General features: G+C 37.9%; 2 protein-coding genes across 3 annotated transcripts; one reads left to right on the top strand and one right to left on the bottom strand.

Moving 5' to 3' along the window:
• Window positions 1-1,161: 1,161 nt before the first annotated feature.
• On the bottom strand, window positions 1,162-5,663 carry LOC141899361 (Na(+)/citrate cotransporter-like). The gene is made up of 15 exons (XM_074785616.1): window positions 5,581-5,663; window positions 5,225-5,327; window positions 4,536-4,685; window positions 3,906-4,021; window positions 3,635-3,798; window positions 3,441-3,489; window positions 3,186-3,371; window positions 2,984-3,106; window positions 2,787-2,876; window positions 2,591-2,695; window positions 2,425-2,501; window positions 2,215-2,333; window positions 1,962-2,123; window positions 1,736-1,873; window positions 1,162-1,655 (listed from the first exon to the last, which is right to left on the bottom strand). Exons 1-15 carry the CDS (start codon window positions 5,622-5,624, stop codon window positions 1,494-1,496), a joined length of 1,788 nt encoding a protein of 595 aa, XP_074641717.1. The 5' UTR covers window positions 5,625-5,663; the 3' UTR covers window positions 1,162-1,493.
• A 1,338-nt stretch (window positions 5,664-7,001) lies between these two features.
• Window positions 7,002-11,905, top strand: LOC141899371 (Na(+)/citrate cotransporter-like). 2 transcript variants are annotated; one of them, XM_074785627.1, is made up of 15 exons: window positions 7,002-7,124; window positions 7,562-7,671; window positions 8,344-8,493; window positions 8,728-8,843; window positions 9,064-9,224; window positions 9,371-9,476; window positions 9,559-9,729; window positions 9,803-9,925; window positions 10,007-10,090; window positions 10,173-10,277; window positions 10,363-10,439; window positions 10,634-10,746; window positions 10,841-11,002; window positions 11,106-11,243; window positions 11,326-11,905. In XM_074785627.1, exons 2-15 carry the CDS (start codon window positions 7,573-7,575, stop codon window positions 11,497-11,499), a joined length of 1,779 nt encoding a protein of 592 aa, XP_074641728.1. In that variant the 5' UTR covers window positions 7,002-7,124; window positions 7,562-7,572; the 3' UTR covers window positions 11,500-11,905. The 2 variants fall into 2 exon arrangements, with proteins under 2 accessions (XP_074641728.1, XP_074641727.1); XM_074785626.1 differs by having other exon boundaries at window positions 9,368-9,476.
• The last annotated feature ends 3,809 nt before the right edge of the window (window positions 11,906-15,714 follow it).

The raw sequence follows: 15,714 nt of genomic DNA, 5'->3' as shown, positions 1-15,714 counted from the left end.
GCGAAGACAGTGATCGATGTATCCGAGTCCGTTTACCCATACTTATCATATCTCTGATTTCCCGCTTGGACATCTTGTCGGTTGAGCTCATTCTGACGAAGATGCCACCTATTAATAAAAAAGAATATGAAAATTCTATAAGAAAAAAATGAAATTGAAACTCATACGTTACGATCCGTTACGATAAGCCATGTCAAATACTTCGTGAAGACATGAAATTAAACTAATAGTATATAATTATGTTTTGAAGGGATAGCCGTGTTAACCATGAGTCAAATAAACGCGAAGACAGCTGATTCCATCTTAGATAAAGCTACTATATCATATGAAGCATATCATATATACTTGTATTTTTATTCTAGTAGCTCGTACTGTTGACCTCTACGACTATCTGTCTTTCGGAAACATTTAATGCATTGAATGAACGAAGGTGAGCCTAGCTACATTTCAAAGGAAAAATGTATATTTACCTTAGTTCTATTTCAAAATTCGTTTTCTCGTTGCGTGCTCGTAACATCCGTGGTGTCGTTAAAAATACTAAAAACATCTCATAAAACTCCCTTGCTTTATGTTTACTTCTAAGTGGCAAACTAAGGGTTATTAGGGATGAATTAGTTTAGGTTGTTTTAACTGGCCAAGTTGGGCTAATTTCGAACACTAGTGCCGGTAATTACGTAGGCTGATTACAGCATTCTTTCAGGTAGGATTAGTCTTCGGTCCAGTGATTTAATATGTTTAAAAGATGGAAAAACTTCAGTAAGAGTTATTTTTCTGGATAAATCTTTATCAATGTCGATGATTTGTCCAATGTTGCTTTGAAAATGCAGAATCAAAGTGCGGTGATGTTGTTTTGAGATTTAATTATAAGTTTCATATGAGTGCTGTTGTTCTGTGGTTCTATGGCTTGTATGTATCTTTTTCAGAAATGATTTATTTCATTCAATTAGTAGAAAATAACAGAAATTCCCTTGTTCACTTGCCAACAAAACTAAATAAATTGTGACATTTTTGCAATTCATGGCCTAATGCGCGATTAAAATTTAGACCGTCAAGTGCTGCCTCTATGTATATCATAAGCGGAAAACGTGTAAACTAACTCGATTCACAATAATCCTACTGCGGCATGCGAATAATAAATTAGTTCTTCTATTCACCGTCAACGATGCGTATAGGGGCACCACCTAACGATAAAGATTTTACGCAGATCGAGATTCCTACTTCGGCAAGCGAGTAATGAATTTACTTTCATTTCAAACAGCTTTATACGGATTCCCGAATATGACGTGGTGAAATGTTTAAGTACATACATTTTTTCTTACGCGAGGAAATATCTGGGTTGGAGTTCGAATAATGATACAATGATAATGTTATGTTCTTTATTCAAGTATTTACAAAATACGTTTTTACTGGACCCGCCGTGGTCAATTCTATCAGCCGAGGACGGAATATACATCATATCAGACGTCTTCATCTTGTGAAATATTCGCGTTGTTTTAAATCGTTGTTGAAGTTGTTACTGTTGAGCTTACTTCAGTTACATTTTTCAGCATCCATGGCGGTAATGTGCCTAAATCGAAATACTGATATCCCCACGTGTTAACAGCCAGTGTCACACATATAATTGCTGCTAGATTCATTAAAAATCCGGCTTTGGCCTGAAATGAAAGCGTATAAAGACATTCATATATCTACCGCGACTAAACCGATGATTTGAAAAGATACGATATTAACAGACCATATCTTTGATCCGTAGATGTCCCGACGAAAAGACAATCGCGTTTGGTGGTGTAGCAACGGGTAACATGAAGGCAAATGAAGCCGAAACGGCTGCAGGAAACATTAGATAGATAGGATGCACATTCACAAATATTGCCTAAAATACAATGATTGAAACGTGTCCATCAATTGTGCAAATGTTCATCATCGTTGACATACCCGGTACTAGAAATATCAGAACGTACCAGATCGGAAAGTATTGGCATCATTAGAGTGGCAGTTGCTGTATTACTGGTGATTTCAGTTAATGTTGCAATTAAAGCACATATGACTAATACGATAAACCAAGGTGGGAGAGCACCTAGTCCTGATAATCTTCTTCCTATCAATTCTGATAATCCCGATTTCTGTACAGAACAAGACAAAGTTGTTACTACTTTTGATTAAGTATATTTTCATTGAGAAATGCGCAATGCTCAATTTTGATCTTTGACGTACCTGTGATGCTGCTGCTAAGGCAAAACCTCCACCCAGTAGTAGAACTATATCCCAAGGTAATCGTAGAGATACAGTTTCCCAGTCTAACAATGGTTGTGGTGGAGATGAACCTTTACCTTCTGAAAACAGATGGAATGCGTTGCGATTCATTGTTTAATCAGTTACCTCCGATGAAGCCGATAATGAATTTGATTATGAAACTGTACTCACTGGTGCATGGAAGAAATGCCGGTACGCAGAACAGTAACACAGCTACAAAAATAGCTGCAGTTGCGTCATCAACGTAACTACAAATGCAAAATAGAACGATATCCGTAAGAAATGGGCGTAATGATATTGAATTGGGTTCTAATTTATTAGATTATTTCATACAGACCCTTCCGGAAACATATCTCCCCATCCAGTGTAGAATTCTGGACTTCGCGTGAACCACAAAATCGCTAGAAATGTGAACATTGCCAAACTTGCAATTTGAGGCCACCTAAAATGGTACAGAAATACATTGATTCATAAAGTCTCATACGAATCTATCGATAACTTCTTTTAAGTATTTTATGCTGTCGTTTACTTACGTCATTGAACCGAGTTCATCGTATTCTCTTTGTACAATGCCATGGACTGCTGGGTCCGAATGTCTGGGGTCACAGAAACCTGTGAAGGTACTGGATATATATAAACATTACGTCAATAATCTCTTTTACATTAATATCATACTCAACTTTTGATATGAAAAAAAGTTATAATCAACTTATCAATCAGACCATCCTACCGTTTGAATCCCATAAACAAAACCTGAAGCCACAACCAACAAAACGTAAACATGAGAACCGAGATGGGTAAACAGAAAGCCATCCATGAAGCGAATGTTATCCCGGAATCGCCGTCAAATAATCTGAAAAAAATATAATGATTTGCAAAACAACAAATTCCGCGAATTTTGATTTGTATAACCCCTTGACGATAGAACTTACTGGTCTAACTGTCCTTTCAAAACAAGATTCGGACCAGTTCCAGTTAATGTTGCTATACCACCAGTATTCGCAGCGTATGCGATCGACAGTAACATAGATTTGTAAAGTCGTTCCATTTCTGGGTCTTTGATGTCATTCATATCAACCTGATCGAAATCTGATGGAGGCTCATCCGATTCGTTTTTACTGAAAATACATCGATTCATTACTAACGATTATGAATGAATATATATTTCGAAGTGTTTGTGCACGTACGCTCTTTCAGTGGGATTTTTATCATCATCACATACATCGATATCTGTTTCTGCAAAAGGGAAGTATAAACGTCATGAAAGAGGCTTGAAGACTTCGATGAAGGATATTATTTTTCTTTTTTTCGCATCTATCGTGACATTTTGGATTTGAAGTCAGCGATGCAGTTTAATTGAAATGTTTCATTTTTAGATCACCTTTGATGCTACTACAGGGTTTTCTCTTCGTTGCAAGTTGCAGTTTCGTTTTTTGCATTTGTTCGAGTACGGCATAGGCCATCGGGGACATCATGGCTGTAGTTGCAGTATTGCTTATCCACATAGATAAAAACCAAGTCGGTAACATGAAACCTAACATCAACCTTAACGAAAACAAAATGCACAAACACTCAACTCACCTCAACTCAACAATGGATTCATTTCATAATTAGGCTTATACAATCATATCAATCAAATTATTCGAGCTTACCATCTCGCCGAGGTACCGACCAGAAGTAACACCCTCAATGCAATCCGTTTGTGCAACTTCCATTTCTCTATGCAAACCGCCATTATCAGGCCACCGATAAACAACATATTAACTGACTAAAATGTAAGATAGTGAGTAGGCTTACGAACAAAGCGCTAAGGATCCTTACATAGGTTTCATCAGTCACTTGTTAGTGACGTTTTCCGGGGAATTAGGTATTGTTACGCAAATCAGAACACATGCATTAAAACATTCAGTAGTTCAGAATGGTGTAAACCTTGTGTAGAATCAGTAAATGTAAGGACACATAAAGGTGAACTTATTCGAAAAATGCCAGTTGATCCATGCGCATATTCGCGTCGATGTATGTTGGTTGGTTCGCTCGCTCAGTTCGGCTTGCCGTCCACTGGGCCACGGCACACAGACGTGAAAGAACCTCGAATTTGCACGTTGAAACATGGCATGGGTATCACCTATCATGCATCTATTGAATTATCCATTACGAGCTCCCCTAATTTTTGAAATGATACCCCGGAATATCTCGCTGAAGATTTGCATGTCCTTGCGACTCGGATAAAAGGTCATAGCCATTTATTTCATGGCCAGATGGATTTCCTCGCAAATATTTACCTTGAAATAATACGGGCAAATTATCTTCGACTGCATTATTCCTAGTGCAGGTGCGAGTACGACAGGTATGAGTGCAGTAACACCGAGAGGAAGAGCTTCTGTCACCCAATAAATAGCCATCAGAATCATCATGTACGCGCATCTTGACTCCTGAAATCGTAGAATAATGGTTGCGCCGTATGTTAAGAGTGTAGATTTGGTGTTGATAAATCGGAATGAAAAAGATTTCACTAGTACATTGACGGGTTATTTGCGAATGGCGAATTAAAATCAGTAGACTTCCTTCAAATTCTTAGTGGTTAGTCCTTTGGATTGACTCTTAAAATTCCCCGAGATCTGATTGTACTTCACCCTTAGATTAATGATATATATATATATATATATATATATATATATATATATATATATATATATATATATATATATGGCAATAAAAATGTATCAAATTTTTTAACAGTTACGAAAACAAACATTAAAAACATAATCACTTCTGGTGGGCCGCTAGACTGCAATGAGATAATGTAAATTATCATGTTGTTATTTGAGATAATTCTATTCTTAATAGAACATCGAGTACGATATTTATCTTTCTAAAAAGACAGCACCGTTTTCTAGCCCCTGTGAATGTTTCGAAAATTCCCATCGCGCACAAAGGCCCATTATAACTTACGGCTACATTTCTTACTTACCGAGGAATTAAGAAAAATTGGCAGTGGTAGTAAAACTATAGGAGTCACAAGTAACACAAGATATCGCCACCAAATTAAAACAAACTTCAGTTCTTGTCGCATCCTGTGATAAAATGAAAATGAAATAGAACTACAACATTTGGATAGAAGCTGAGAACGATATATTTCATGAAACCTAACAAACTATATCAGTTGGGGGGGGGGGGATTTCGTGGTGAACTTAAGGTGATTTTTCGAAAATGCCTTAGTCCTTTAATTACTTCTGTCATAATACTATTGAATCTTTACCGTTTCTCCATAATATGGTCTAGGAAATGTCATGGTAATTTGTTCCAATGAAACAAAGGGATTCTTACCTGAATACTCGGAATATATTCACAAAGACAAAACTGAATTTCATACGTCCATATTTTGATTTAGATAGGCATTGAGATACTTGATTATCATTGACCCGTTTAACGTGAAATACGTTAAATCTCTTGACAGTTCAAATTCCAGCTATCTATGAAGGTCATAGTAAGAACAAAAACAAAAGGTTGTAGTAGAATTTTCTAAAATCCTATCGATGTCTGGGCTGTAAAAGAAGTATATCTGAAAGAAGTATCTACACTTTCGAGTGTGTCTTATCTGTAAACACTTTCCTTAGAAAAGTAATTAGACTATCTTCGCCCCTTGATTGATATCAAAATGAAACGATTGTTTGCTATCAAATCGCGGCTGATAACAAGAAAAATCGTTATTGTTGTTTTAATGTATCTCAACTTGTATCTCAAATTTGCTCACATTCTTGAAACGTTTTAACCAAAATAGACGGAGAGGGTTCGTCTAAGAAACTGGATCTACGGTCTCGTAATATCTCACCATTCTTTGCTCCATAAGTGCAATGATTTATCTTCACCATCATCGTCGTCATCATCAAATAATTCATTATTATTTGTGCTGCTGTGTCCAATCTTTACGTAACGAATTGGCATAATAATTCATAGTTACAACATTTCATGAAATACGGAATTCATGATTTGGGCCATGATTTGTTATATATACGATCAATGAGAATATATGCATAATGAAAGTATGAACACAGCACACGGAATAGACATATGTTTATATACGTGCAGATGTTTTATTTCAACATCAGGAATTGATATCTCAATGAATCAATATCAGAAATAGCAATATACCACTGCAAAAATATCTAAATATATATCTGCATGTTTACAGCTACTGAACCTTTCAGAAAAATATGCTGAAACGAATCAGTAGTATTCGCACATGGAATAAAAATGGAGTCCATGTTCAACAGAATATATGGTGGTTACCTGTTGAAAGTGTCAGGAATTTTGAGTCGTTAATCCAAGAATATCAAAGAATTTAACTTCTTAACATTATCTTACATTATAGATGCCACCATTTACCTTCTATGTGACTGGATTTCTAACCGAATTAACAAACAATGTACGTCCGTCAGTGCCAAATATGGGACATTTATAATGAAAGAACAATAATTAGCAAGTAAAAACGTTCTTGTTTTGAATATATGATTTATTCATTATCGTTTTATAATGATTTGTCGTGAAGTAACAGATTTTTAGCATAATGAATATTATATCATATACAGATATTCTACGAATATCTAATATAAATACTAGTCATTTATTTCATGTTATTTGGCTCAACATTTTCTTGAAAATATTACAATTGAATTAGGTTTATCTGTTGTGAATTGTCAATCGGTCGCTGATAAGCTTTTATCTTATAATATATGACATAGAAAATACAGTTTTAAAATGGTGACTGCGATAGTTGACAACAATTTAGAATTTCGGCCCAAGGACATACATGATTGCAAAGATCTTCAGCCGTTTTCTACTATTACATTAACGTTTGTATCCAGGTCTCGGTAAGTATTCTATGATGATGTGGGTTAATTATGTTACTCATCCTAAGCAAAATATTATCATACGTAAAACCAAGGTTCCGAACTTTCCGTCGTATAAAAATTATGCGAATCCCACGTCGCAAACACCTGCTGGCTATGACCTATTTTTATATGACTTCGGAATATCAGGCGATGAGCGGAGGCTCTATTTACTTTTTATCCGTCACTTTTGCATCATAGTCAACCTAGTAAACAGTAAGAGGCCTTTATTTCGGTGTTCTACTTTTTGTATGAACTATCACAAAGAGATCAAGGCCATCCATCGCATTCGTAGTCTTCAGCGGCCAGGAGTTACATGTATATATATACATGTGATCTGAAACGTGGATTTTCGTGCATTCGATTATATCTGATTTTTTAGCATATCTACATTATATATAAGTTTATTTATTCCGCAGTGGGAAGGAAGATGATTCTCGTTAAGCGGATTTTCAATTGGTGGAAATTATACGTGTTAATCTTGGCACCTCTGCTATTGCTTCCGATTCCGATATTGCAACCGTCTTCGGTACGTATGACCCTCCGACTTTCGTGGGGATTGCATGTTTGAATATCTCTTACCAAATATCATTCAAATGATCAATTTTTATAAGATTTTATTTTCCGTAATTAGTTATGGGTTTCCGTCATGACGCTCAGCATAATAAACATGCGAACTGTCGAAAGATACGCCAATAACTCTTGACAATTCATTCTGGCGACTGATTCATACTTATCCCATGAAATGAGATTTAGTGCTCTGTCGTGCGTGCATAGAGAAAATTATGACTTTGTCGTAATAAAATCTTTAATTCCGTTGTAGAAGCATTGTTTTCAGTTATATAGTCTGAAGTTGTATTCAGCCTGTGATAGTGATGCGTAGGTCTCCTCTTACTTCTTTTTCTACATGTCGATCGTAATTCCCAGGGTCTTTATAAATATAGAGTGTTATACCGACTTACGGCTGTTATTATACGAAATTATACGGTTGAGAGTCTGGTTTATCTGTTACATCGTTTTGATAGTAGTTATTTGCATTCTTATCCCGTGCGACAGAAACTTTCCTTTATTGACCTTTCCAAAGATTCTGAGGACACACTTTGATGTAAGGGCCAGTCGTAAGTCTATATGGAAGAAGGAAAGGAACATTCAAATATGGTTTAATCCTTATATAAAATGGATTATAATTCGAATTTATTAGGTGTCAAAATGTGCTTATTTGATGTTGTTGATGGCCGTGTACTGGGTGACGGAAGCCCTACCACTAGGAGTTACTGCCTTGATTCCAGTATTTCTATGTCCAACCCTGGGACTAATGAAATCAAAGGATATATGTCCAAACTATATGAAGGTAATGTACTTGTCACTGATTGTTACAGATTGAAAAAATACTATTAGCGAGGTCTCTAAAATCTAGGACTGCAATTTGACTATTAATTTCATAAAAAGTACATCTACTGCATCGAAAAAAAACTCGACAGACTATAGAATACCTAATCCGTCACACAAAATACTAGTCCTCGATCATATTAAGTAAATAATGATCTAAACCAGAACATCATAGAATAATTGTATTTGATTTTAGGATACTTGTTTGTTGTTTATGGGAGGTTTGATGGTAGCTGTCGCTGTCGAAAAATGGAACCTGCACAAACGAATTGCCCTTCGAGTACTGATGATATTTGGTACAAAACCGAAGTGGTGAGTTGTTGGCCGATCGTTTCTTATAGATATACAATTCATAAAACGTCTATAGAGAAAAGTCTCGTTCAACGATCGTATTGGTGATTCTGTTGAAATAAACCCTCCTGATATGCATTTACTGAATCTATATCACTCATTTTATCGATGAAGATATCTAACACTAGTAGCGAAAGCTCATACGTTTACTATATACACGTATATCATATCTAATTAATAGGTTGATGTTAGGTTTTATGATTCCAACTTGGTTTTTATCAATGTGGATCAGTAATACCGCAACTACACCGATGATGGTGTCAATAGTTATTGCAGTACTAGAACAAATGAAACATTCAAAGAGTAAAAATGGTCGAAAGTCTTCAATTGATCACCAGGATGGTAAATAAACATCTATTGATTTGAGAACTTACTGAAATTTATGCAATGAATTTTCCTCCTTTCATCAATATCTGTCATTCATTAGATCTATGAGTGATCGATTCAATGTTCTTATAAAACATGTTCTAAAGAACCTTTTTCAGCAGATGTGGCGCGTAATGAAACTGAAATAACCCTTTTATCCGTATCGCACTCTAACAGTAAGTTTAAGCAGCAGGATGATGAAAAATGCCATTCGCCCGCAGATGATAGGTACATTTCGTTGCAAATGAAAATTTGGAAATGAAGCAGAAAAGCTTTCAGTCGTTATTTTGGTTTGGTTATTTTCATTTAGTGAACCTACCGAGGGATCGCCGTTACTACCGCTGTTCGCCGATGCTGACCCCGAATTCAAAAACCTGTGCAAGGCGATGTTATTGAGTATCGCGTTTGCAGCGAACACCGGAGGAATCGCCACTTTAACGGGAACGCCACCAAATCTGGTCCTCAAGGGAATTCTGGATTTGTAAGTAGAAATCATTGTTTTTGGCTCTTGGTACTTTTCTAGTCTAAGATGATACCGTTTCTTCGTTCGTTAGATTATTTCCGGGTGAAAATGGAATAAGTTTCACTACGTGGATTGTCCTAGCTCTGCCATTATCAATCATCAATATGTTACTATGTTGGTTGTGGTTGCAATGTTTCTATATGGGATTTGCGAGGTATGTATAAAGTGTGGATCATGGTCACTTGTGTTTTGAGGTCACCGAAGTCAAACGCCAGTTAAATTATTTACTTTTCAGAACCTTTTGTGGAAAGGGTGATGCAGAGGATTCATCGGTGAAGAAAATAATGCGAGATGCCTACAAAGCTTTGGGTCCGATGAAGTACGGTAAATCGAATTAGAAACCTGAATAATCAATAAGAAACAACTAAACAATAAGAAATAATGCATCAATTCATCTTTAGGTGGCCGGAAATTAGTTGTTTGGTAATATTCATTCTACTGGCATTATTATGGTTGACGAGAGAACCTGAATTCATTCCTGGCTGGGCAGTTTTATTCCCCAAAGGGTAAAAGTCGATATACATATAGAAACAACTCATCTATACTGATAATGATTAAATGATTGAATGAGAAGTTTGTATTTTTCTATAGATACGTAACAGACGCGTCTGCCGGCATTTTCATTACAGTCGTCCTTTTCATGTTTCCATCTAAACTTCCGTCTTGCAGTAAGTCTGTCATTTTGATCATTGATTGTACATTTCTGTGTATATAACCTTGGAGTAATCATTTGTCAATTGATTACTCCAAGACATAACGTTGTATGCCCTATGTCCTATGTCCTGTTTTAGTCAATTGATGAATAATCCATCGAACTGAAAAATTGAGCATTCACACTCGCATTTGTCTGTTTTGTATTTAGAAGCGAAGACCTCTGCTCCACCTCTACTGGACTGGGAGACAGCTAATAGTAAAATACCATGGCATATTATATTACTGTTGGGTGGCGGTTTTGCACTCGCTGATGTATCTCAGGTACATAAATGGATAATCACGATAATCATCTCCTACTAGTTAATGTACACGCCGTATACACAATATTCAGTAAATGTATCAAAACACATTTCAGGCATCTGGACTTTCGAAATGGCTGGGAACGGTTTTGTCTGGTTTGAAGAATCTTGAACCGTCAGTTGTTATATTCATCTTGACAATAGTTATCGCCTTAGTGACGAATTTATTCAGTAATACGGCTACAGCTACACTTATGTTGCCCATTCTTGCAGATCTTGTAAGTTCTAATAGACCGAACGAATCGAAACGTATTGAAAAAAAACTCAAAACTTGTATTCGTAATAAAACCATTGAACTTGAATCATTGATTTATTTTTCAGGCTGTTATTATAGAAGTTAATCCGTTATACCTCATGTTGCCGGCCGCTATTTCTGCATCATTTGCCTTCATGCTACCCGTAGCAACACCTCCGAACGCTATGGTCTATGCTTCGGGTTACGTCTCCATAAAAGACATGGTAAGCATTTGAGTCGAATATAATTTAATATTTTCCAAAAAAATAAAGATAAAATCAGCGTTTATATATTTACTATATTTAGGTTGTTGCTGGATCCGTCGTGAATATTATATGTGTATTTACTATCAATTTTGCCGTTAACACGTATGGTTACGTATTCTTCGACTTGGGAACTTATCCGTCATGGGCGCAGCCAATCAATTCTACAGCAATCACACCCACTATAAACACGACCACTTTCCCAACAGTTCCGTAGATTTACCAAAAACATCAAATCAAATGGAGTTGTGCAGTATATATCGAAATTGTTGCTATTGCGTTACTTTATCATGGTTTCCGGATCAAACTGAGTTGTGAATATAATGGACGCGCGCATAAATCGTCGAACGGTGTCCTTTCGTAACAAAAACCACATTGAATATCATTATATTCAAATTAGCATGTAATTATTTTTATTGCTACCATGAAATGTACAATTCGATTGGTTTATGGTTTACCGAAGATAATGATTATTAACGTTTTTGTATATAGATATTTGTAAATTTGCAAAAATATGCTGTGAAAATGAAGTGTGAAGATTAAGGTTTTATCTATATGCTTTCAAGATTAGATGAAAGCTTATTAGGTAATTTAATGAATACCTTATATCATGCTATACACGTGTAGATGTTTAAAGAATACTAATAAACTCTTTTCTAAACTTATTATTTCATTGGTTAAAACGTAGAATAAAGGAATTCTCCCTCCATTGCACTATTTGAGGCAAAAATGTGCCCCCTAATGCGTGAGGACTACTCTCCCACTCTGCGCGGTGTCTTCCAATGCGTGGGGACTACTCTCCCAGTCCGCACGGTGTCTTCTAATGCGCGGGGACTACTCTCCCAGTCTGGACGGCGTCTGCTGCTAATGCACGGGGTAAACAAAAAATACGACAGCGTGGATTTTGAGGATAGTTCACGACGTAAGATTTATTCAATCATTTTAATAGAATCTTGAATCTGGAATCTGTCTCCAACTCGTCCGAACTGATCACATGACTGATAAGCGGTATCGTATGTCGCTAACCCGCAACATCCAGTGGTTCGATTACGTTCCGAAATCTTATAATTGCAGCAGATATGTGTTTCTCTGTTGTAGGCTTCTAATCCACAACATCGAACTTGATGTTTTTTGAAATCGACTTTATGCCTGACCCATCCTCCGCAACAGATACTTGTCAGTTCGTTGTACGCTTTATCACCGCAGCACCTGATAATATACAAAATCATTTTCATATAGGTCTAAATACATTCTATTCCCAAAACGTCGTCATTTTTCTGAACTTACCGACGAGATGCTGCATCTTTTCCTGGATTCTCGTTACAGCAAGCGTGATTGTAGGGTATATATGCATTTCCACAACATCGGAAGTTCTTGCGTAACATGTGTGTCTTTACCCCACAACAAGTGTGGGTACTTCTATTCATGTATTCTGAATCGCAACAGGAGTGCCTTTCTTTTCTTACGTATGATTCTACATTCTTACAACAAATTCGTTCCATTGAGTCGAACGGCTTGTTCCCTATTGGTTAATAAGAGAATTTGGAATACAGGGCTGATATTTTGAGGTGATGGGATATCACCTAAGTAATATTTCTTTACTCACCACAACAACTGTCTGAAATGCTCGATGTATTCTTTTTGTACACGTGTCCGTTACCACAGCAAAACTCAGTTTTGCGGTTGAAAGGTGTACGCCCACAACAAGAAGATTTGTCATCAACTCTAGGAGTAAGGGTCCCGGCACAACAGATGAAATTTTCCGTGGAGTAGGCCCTCGATCCACAACACCCGTCATTCTTTCCTTCTCGTCTAGAAATTAAGCTTCCATCCGTACAACATAGTTTGTCGTTACCGTAAGCTCGGTTTTTACAACACTTGAGACCATTCGTTTTTGCTAGAATAGTTGCTCCGCAGCAAAATTGACTTTCTTTATTGTAACCTGTTTTGCCTCCGCAACAGTTCTGCAGCGTTTTATTGAGCACAGTTTTTCCACAACAGATCTCCGTGTGCACGTTATAAGTTTTCAAGCCACAACACGAGCGACCATTCACTTTACCATGTACCGTATAAACATTCTGATTCGGGCAACAAATTTCTTTCATTACGTCAAATGTTTGGGATCCACAACACAACCTCCATTTTACCCTTCTATGGATAACGTTGTTGCAACAAATAGAGTATCGGCTATCGAATACATCTGACCCACAGCATTCCTTCCTTGGAGCGTAAATTAACTTCCCATTACAACATTTACTATGGTGGCTTTGAATCTTCTCAATCCTATTGCCGCAACACGATTCTTTATTGATGTCGTATAGAACTGAACCACAACATTCAAAACTGACGCCTGGTTTAGGAACAATCTGTTCTTCACAGCAGGCTTCGTGAAGAGCATCGTAAGATTTGCCACCACAACAGGCGTGCCATACGCCTGTTCTTCTCGTCAAATTTTGGCCATTGCAACAATTCAATTCTGATGGATTGAAAAGGGCTTGGTCACAGCATGCCGCTCCTGGTATGCGTACGTGACGCCTTTCCTTACAACAAATAGACCCTTCATCAGTCGTATTATCCAGACACATGGAGTCGCCTTCCAAATGTTCGTTACGGGTGGAGTATGCTCTTTCTCTTTTCACCCAAGGCCCCAAAAACTTTGACAGTTGACTCGTTGTAGCATGGCCATTTACAGGCAATGGTGTATCATACAGTCGGGCGGGATGATGGGTCGGTCGGGCGTGAAGATGGGTTGGTCGGGCGGGATGATGGGTTGGGCCTAGTCGGGGGGGATGATGGGTTGGTCTGGTGGGATGATGGGTAAGGCCTAGTCGGGCGGGAGGATGGGTTGGTCGGGAGGGATGATGGGTTAGTCGGGAGGGATGATGGTGATGGGTTGGTCGGGAGGGACGATGGGTTAGTCTTGATACCCGATGTGCGCTGCAAATAACCAATGAAATGGTGTTCAACAACTAATATAACTAGTACATCGATGAATATATGAAATCTTACCCAAAGAACTGGAAACACAATGAAAACAGGAACAACCGCAGAAAGACATCCGACATTATGAGAGAATCCGGAATGAATCCGACATTTCGTCTCTCGTATACATGTATATATGTATCAACCTTCGGTCAATATTTATCTTGAGTCATCTCAGTTAGATTAATTGAAGTCGTTAGGCGAAAAATTCCAGAAAATGTTTTTTTAATCTTCATGTTATGCGTAATGTTTTCTAAAAGAAATAACAAAATCATTTCTATATCATTTAAACTTATTATCTTTTAATTCAATACCAAAACATTTAGAAAAATGTGAGAAAAATGATAGATGACACAATAACATGAGAATCTAAGGGTTGTTTTTACTGGAAGGACGAGTTGTTGGTGTAACTAATTGAAAATATTAGAGGGAGAGGGAGAGGGAGAGGGAGAGGGAGAGGGAGAGGGAGAGGGAGAAGGAGAGGGAGAGGGAGAGGGAGAGGGAGAGGGAGAGGGAGAGGGAGAGGGAGAGGGAGAGGGAGAGGGAGAGGGAGAGGGAGAGGGAGAGGGAGAGGGAGAGGGAGAGGGAGAGGGAGAGGGAGAGGGAGAGGGAGAGGGAGAGGGAGAGGGAGAGGGAGAGGGAGAGGGAGAGGGAGAGGGAGAGGGAGAGGGAGAGGGAGAGGGAGAGGGAGAGGATGAGGGAGAGGGAGAGGGAGAGGGAGAGGGAGAGGGAGAGGGAGAGGGAGAGGGAGAGGGAGAGGGAGAGGGAGAGGGAGAGGGAGAGGGAGAGGGAGAGGGAGAGGGAGAGGGAGAGGGAGAGGGAGAGGGAGAGGGAGAGGGAGAGGGAGAGGGAGAGGGTATATTACTGCGGTATATTTCATATTAAATCAAACTTCTAATCCTGTCTCGACATAATAGAACCACATTGTTGATTGATGTTTGCAATTGATATATTCTCTAATCCACTAGATTAAAATTGTTATTCAATATTTGGCATCAACCAGAAGCCTAACACGGTTAACAGACGATACATGGGTCTGGAGTCAGCCGCCATCTCAAAATACGATTAACGCCACTTCAATGGACCATGCCGCACAATCAAAACACGAAATTCTCCGACATTCATCTGCAAACCCTGACAGGATTAAGAAGTGAACAATCCTTCGAAGTTGATACATCGCAATAAAGCAGCAGTACATCCTTCATTCATATCGTAATTGGTTTTTTGCCCGGTAAATGACCTTCTTACTGATTGTTACGACAATACGAGTCCGTTGCTTTTATTACCGGACGATTGAAGGGCAAGATCTTTTTTGAATCTACATCGAAACATTTTAGTCATATCCGATGAGGCTTTTATCCCCTGCATTGGAATAATATGCATCTGATTGTAAAAAGTAAAGGTTTTCATTTAAAATAAGTTTTATTGTGTCTTTAGCGGCACAGACAGA

The sequence above is a fragment of the Tubulanus polymorphus genome, chromosome 2 (assembly GCF_964204645.1).
Source record: "Tubulanus polymorphus chromosome 2, tnTubPoly1.2, whole genome shotgun sequence".
NCBI lineage: Eukaryota > Metazoa > Nemertea > Palaeonemertea > Tubulaniformes > Tubulanidae > Tubulanus > Tubulanus polymorphus.
This window is presented reverse-complemented; position numbering and strand designations above follow the sequence as displayed.